This window comes from Glycine max, unplaced genomic scaffold, assembly GCF_000004515.6.
Source record: "Glycine max cultivar Williams 82 unplaced genomic scaffold, Glycine_max_v4.0 scaffold_88, whole genome shotgun sequence".
Lineage (NCBI taxonomy): Eukaryota > Viridiplantae > Streptophyta > Magnoliopsida > Fabales > Fabaceae > Glycine > Glycine max.
The window spans coordinates 46,932-53,228 of NW_024464745.1; the positions used below are offsets into that span (position 1 = coordinate 46,932).

Sequence of the window (6,297 nt, forward strand, 5' to 3'; positions counted from 1 at the left end):
TAACCCATCAAAAAGGAAATTTCAAATCAAATGAAATAAGCCATTCCAAAATGAGATACTGACATTGGACAATGACGGTGGTAATTGAACAGCGTGCCGACGCGAAAGTGTGAGTGACAGAGAAGGTGACTGGAGTGAGGATAGCGCGTAGGGGGTGAGCATCAACTGAGGTCACGAAGCTAAGTCAATCAATGAAACGGGCTCACGTGACTAAGTGAAGTGCAAACCACGATGGTTTTTTCAAAAACGTTGTGGTCGTATGCATCATTCTACAACGGTGTCAAACATCATCGTCTTTGTTTTCAACCTTCTTAATTACGAAAGTGCCACCATGTATTATACTACAAGTGCAAATCACGACGATTTTTCCAAAAACGTCATGGATATCGTGGTACACGTCATTCTACGATGGTGTCAAACATCACCGTCTTTATTTTCAAACTTCATAATTACGAAATTGCCACCGCTTATCTACTACGACTCTCTAGGAGAACTGACGTCGTATATTTGTTGTAAAAAGGCCTTTTTTTAGTAGTGTCCAAACATGTTAAATTTTTTTACCCTATTTCTGTTTAAATAAATAAAAGTTTAGAAGTGAATTCCAATTTCAGTATGTATAGTTTCCACTGGTAATTAATTGGTAATGATGATTAAAAAAATAGTTTTTACATAATAATATATATGTAGTTAATCACTAACCAAACTAATTTTTAATTAACACATTGAAATTCTTGATGATTATTAAAAAAATTACCAATTAATTTTCATGAAAAAATACTGATATCTAAAAATTAATGAAATTTCAGAAAAGAGCTAGCAGATGGCGTGTGCCACTCCGCAGTGAAGCCAGTGATGAACGGTTGCCGTCGCGGTCAAACATTCTGCAGAGATGCGTCGGCTGCTCCTCCGTGTAGGGAGTCTTCGCCGCCGGCAAAAGCTCCGGATCCACCGCCGATGACATCACCTTCGACGGCGATGGCGACGTTAAGATTGTATTTGGATTTTGAACTTCTGATGGGGAGAAAGAGAAGAAGAGATAGAGAAGAAAATTGGTTTGATGGAACTATATAAAAGGAGTTCTGCATAACTGCTTTGAAACACCACGAGCATCAGTGTGCATGGTTGCGACATCGTTAACCGTTAACGCAGAGGAGGTTTACCTTTCTTCTCTCTTTTTTTTTTTCAGAAATAATTATTATATGTTTTGCCGTTTGAGATGAATCAGGATTAAATTGAGTTAGATCAAGATCGTATTTACTTAATACGGTATTAGTTGAAACTTGAAAAATTGCAACTATAGAAATCAAAATAAAATGTTTATTTTAATTAAAATTAATTAAAAAGTTAACTTATTAAATTATAAGTGTGTAATAAAATTAATTATTGAAATAACAATAAAATGTAAAATGTTAAATAAATATTTTAAGGATAAAATAAATAAAATATAAAAAGTAAAAAATAGAAGATAACGATTTAAATACTTCCAAATAGAGTTTTAAAAAACTCTAAAAGCTACTCAAAGAATGCTAAAAGTTACTTAAAAAAATGGTTTACTTAACGGTTAAATAAACTTTCTATCTAATAAAAAAAACTAAAAACTAATGTTTTAAGGTTTTAAACTATAGATTAAGGTTTTAAATATCGATGTGGTCCCAATTGCGCGCCGTCACAAACAATTTAAAATTTTTAAAACCTTGCTATAGATTAAAATAAAAGTTGCAAGAGCTATAAAGACCAAACAGAATATGATTTTTTTTCCAGGTAGAAGTATATTTTTTAAAGATGACATACTAACAAGTGTCTTTGAAGGTACTTATTAAGAAAGTAAAAAAAAAATTATATTTTATTAGGATACATATAATGTGTGCTCTCCAATCTCCAATCATTTTTAAATGCACTTACATATGATTTTCAAATAAAAATTTCTCACCACACTTAGTGCACTGATTATCAGACCCATTTTTAAAAAATGAAAGGAACTTCTAAACTCTAATAGTCAGTGAAGTCAACTCCGTTGTTGACCCGAAACTGTGGTCCTCCCTATGAGCACCCAAACTTTCAATACTACTCTTTAACATTGTGTCTATTTCAGAAGTCTCACAAGGTAGTTTACCTGACAGTGACCAAGAGCCTCAATATTCAAGACTGTGGTCCTTCTAGCCACACATGCTAGAAAGACTGGAACCAAACCCCTAAACCACAAAATGAAAGTCTACTGAAAATTCTGAAAAGCTTATGAGATTTGCATTTACAAGTTAAATTTTACCATTCCAATCACACTGCCTTCTGCATCAAGTAATTGTGACTTGTGAAAAAATAATGCATGCTCCTAAGCTTAGTTTCCACTATAAATTTTCCATTTGGCATCACTCACAAGTTTTCCTCTCTAGTGGGTCATTGGTAGCAACTGCTCAATTGGCATAATAAATATTGATTAGTTTTGGATGTGTGGAATGGTCTTGGAAAGAAAGTATTTTTGTACTTTTCAACAACTTCGTAAAGTTTGTTACTCCCTCTATATATATACACAATGGTTTCAGTTTTCTTAGTCTTCAGAACAGCTGTTTAAAGCTCTAACTGTCAAGCTTAGTACTCAATGATATTTATTCTTTTTCTGATGAGTATCATAGTTTATATACTGTTTTCCCCTTCTCTCATAGTTTTCATAGCAGCAGAAACTTCATCCATTACACTATCCCAGTCCCTCAGTTACGGAAAAACCCTAGTTTCCCCAAGTGGAATCTTTGAACTCGGTTTCTGCAATCTTGGAAATCCGAACAAAATCTACCTTGGGATTTGGTACAAGAATATTCCACTTCAAAACATAGTTTGGGTTGCAAACGGTGGCAACCCAATCAAGGATTCTTTTTCCATCTTGAAACTAGACAGTTCTGGCAATTTGGTCCTTACACACAACAACACGGTTGTTTGGAGCACAAGTTCTCCAGAAAAGGCACAGAATCCGGTGGCAGAGCTCTTGGATTCAGGCAATCTTGTGATAAGAGATGAGAATGAAGACAAGGAAGATACATATCTGTGGCAAAGCTTTGATTACCCATCTAATACAATGCTGTCAGGAATGAAGGTTGGATGGGACATCAAGAGAAATCTTAGTACTTGCCTGATAGCTTGGAAGAGTGATAATGATCCAACCCAAGGAGACTTATCATGGGGTATTACCCTGCACCCCTATCCAGATATCTATATGATGAAGGGAACAAAAAAGTACCATAGATTTGGACCATGGAATGGTTTGCGTTTCAGTGGCATGCCACTTATGAAGCCTAATAACCCCATATACCATTACGAGTTTGTCTCCAACCAAGAAGTGGTTTATTACAGATGGAGTGTCAAACAGACTAGTTCAATATCTAAAGTGGTACTTAACCAAACCACACTAGAACGTCAGCGTTATGTATGGTCAGGAAAATCATGGATTTTATATGAAGTGATGCCAGAAGACAACTGTGACCATTATGGAGTCTGTGGAGCCAATACATATTGCACCACTTCTGCGTTACCAATGTGTCAATGTTTAAAAGGGTTCAAGCCTAAGACTCCTGAGAAATGGAACTCAATGGACTGGTCTGAAGGATGTATCAGGAAACATCCACTTAGCCGCCAAGATAAGCTCAATGATGGGTTTGTACTTGTGGATGGCTTGAAAGTGCCGGATACTAAAGATACGTTTGTGAATGAGACTATTGATCTAAAACAATGCAGAACCAAGTGCTTGAATAATTGTTCCTGCATGGCATATACCAATTCAAATATAAGTGGGGCAGGCAGTGGCTGTGTTATGTGGTTCGGTGATTTATTTGACATCAAACTGTATCCAGTTCCAGAGAATGGGCAGAGTCTATATATAAGGTTGCCTGCGTCAGAAATAGGTAAATACTTTATTAACTCTTCCAATTAATCCTTTTATTATTCTTCTCACCAGAATTTCAATCATGTTTTGAGAATATAAGCTTGGTCCTTCAATATGGAATTTAACCATTGTTGTTTTATTTGATCAAATTCAACTGTGAAGAGTCTATCAGGCACAAGAAGTCAAAAATAATATTTATAACCTCCGTTGCTGCAACTTTAGGAGTGGTGCTTGCTATTTATTTCGTCTACAAAAGGAACATTGCTGGTAAAATTATTCTTCCCTTTCACATTTCCCTAAAAATATGGACGAATAGTTCTGTATATCATATTTTAAATGGAATGTCTGCTATTTGTCAATTCCCTTGACAAGTGCTGTTATTGGTTTTTCAGAGCATCCTTTGAGATTTTGGTTAAGTGGCCTTATTATAGCAGGGTTCTGTTCTGTGTCTCTTGGATAAAATTATTAGTTGTTAGAGTTTAATAATATTGAGCCATAAAAAAAACATAATACTTGTTATCATTTTCTAGTGAAGTTAAATGCAGCAAAAAACTACAAAATTATGTGGATGATCTTTCTTTGCATGAATTTGTCAATAATTGTTGCAGCCAGGCAGCCACTAATAACAAGATTGTTTTTTTTTGTTATCAAAATCAACCATGAAGTGCCTCTGCCCCAACATGGACACAAGGAATGGGTGACGATAATAATTGCTACCATAATTGATGCAATTAGTGGGATAATTTTATTTTGCCTTATATTTCTAGTACCTTAAATTTAGGTCCTTTTTTTACTCTTTCAAACTTAAACTTGCTTTTTTGGTCCATAAGATTCGCATAATATTTTTTTAAAGTCTTTTTCAAAGTGTGAGCTAGGAGGGAAATATGAGATTCACAATTTATGGTGACTTATGACCATCATAAATTGATTTTCTATTTTGAATTTAAAGTACGATTTTTTTGCACTTTAAAATCATCGGAATCATGTCAATAAAAAAATTAAAGTGATTAATGTGTTTTCAATTTCATAAACTTGATTTTGGTGATGTCTATCGATCAGAAATCAAACAATAAAATATAAAATAAAAAATCAAATTTTGACAGTCAAGTGCCACAAATTGTGATTTCTTTTTTGGTTCACATGATGGAAAGAGATTAAAAAGAACATTTTAAGGATTTTAAGGAGTGAAAACAACAACTTCAAATTTAAAGGGAAAAAAATAACTCAAATTTGAGGACTAAAAATATATTTATATATTTTATTTTGCATTTTTGTTATATACTGATTCGGAAGGAGCGTTGCTGGTAAATTACTTATCCGTATTTTTGTACTAAAATAAAGATAGCTATTTTCTATGTATCTTTTGAAATTGAAAATAGGAAATGCTTCAAATTATCATGGAGCACTTGTAGTGTAGTTAAAGCTTAACCGGGAATGAGGCCAGGTGGCTTTTAATAATGATCAGAGTTTCAACTTGCCAGAGATTAAAGAAATTGAGTTCACGCAATATATATTTTATGTTTCCTTCTCTATTTGGATAGTGCAGATTTATCCTCTTAAACCAGTTCCAATCCCTCCTCATGTTTCATAATGTTGTTGAATGTTTATTCCTTTCTTCTGTTGTCCAGATAAGCCAAAGAAAAATGAGAACATTGAAAGACAGCTTGAAGATCTGGATGTGCCATTGTTTCATCTGCTAACAATCACTACTGCCACGAATAATTTCTCGTTGAATAATAAGATTGGACAAGGTGGTTTTGGACCTGTATATAAGGTAATTAAAAATTTAAGCACTTAGCAGAAAAAGAAGTCCAGAGATGAATTGTTACTATGCAAAACATCTTCTCAAATGAATGCAATTATGCAGGGAAAATTAGTGGATGGGCGAGAAATTGCTGTCAAGAGACTTTCAAGTAGCTCTGGACAAGGAATAACCGAGTTCATAACAGAAGTAAAACTGATTGCAAAGCTTCAACACCGAAATCTTGTAAGGCTCCTTGGTTGTTGCTTTCGAGGACAAGAAAAATTACTAGTATATGAATACATGGTTAATGGCAGCCTAGACACCTTCATTTTTGGTATGTAATATGATGAATGCTAAGATTAGGTGCACTTGTGTTGGTTTACTTCTGTCATATTTTGTGGCTTATTACTCTATAATATCTAATATTGAACAACATGTGTGCCTGGCAAAAAAAAAAAAAAAACAGATAAAGTAAAAAGTAAATTGCTGGATTGGCCACAGCGCTTCCACATAATATTTGGAATTGCTAGAGGGCTTTTGTATCTCCATCAAGATTCCCAATTAAGGATTATTCATAGAGATCTCAAAGCAAGTAATGTTTTACTTGATGCAAAGTTAAATCCAAAAATATCAGATTTTGGAATGGCTAGAGCGTTTGGAGGAGACCAAATGAAGGAAACAC

The 6,297-nt window shown here is 34.2% G+C and overlaps 1 protein-coding gene across 1 annotated transcript; it reads left to right on the forward strand.

Annotated features, from left to right (window-relative positions):
* The first annotated feature begins 2,589 nt into the window (after positions 1-2,589).
* On the forward strand, positions 2,590-4,331 carry LOC121174502 (S-locus-specific glycoprotein S13). The gene is made up of 3 exons (XM_041013715.1): positions 2,590-3,890; positions 4,034-4,138; positions 4,264-4,331. The coding sequence occupies exons 1-3, from the start codon at positions 2,597-2,599 to the stop codon at positions 4,329-4,331; spliced, it is 1,467 nt and encodes a 488-aa protein (XP_040869649.1). The 5' UTR covers positions 2,590-2,596.
* Positions 4,332-6,297: the final 1,966 nt, after the last annotated feature.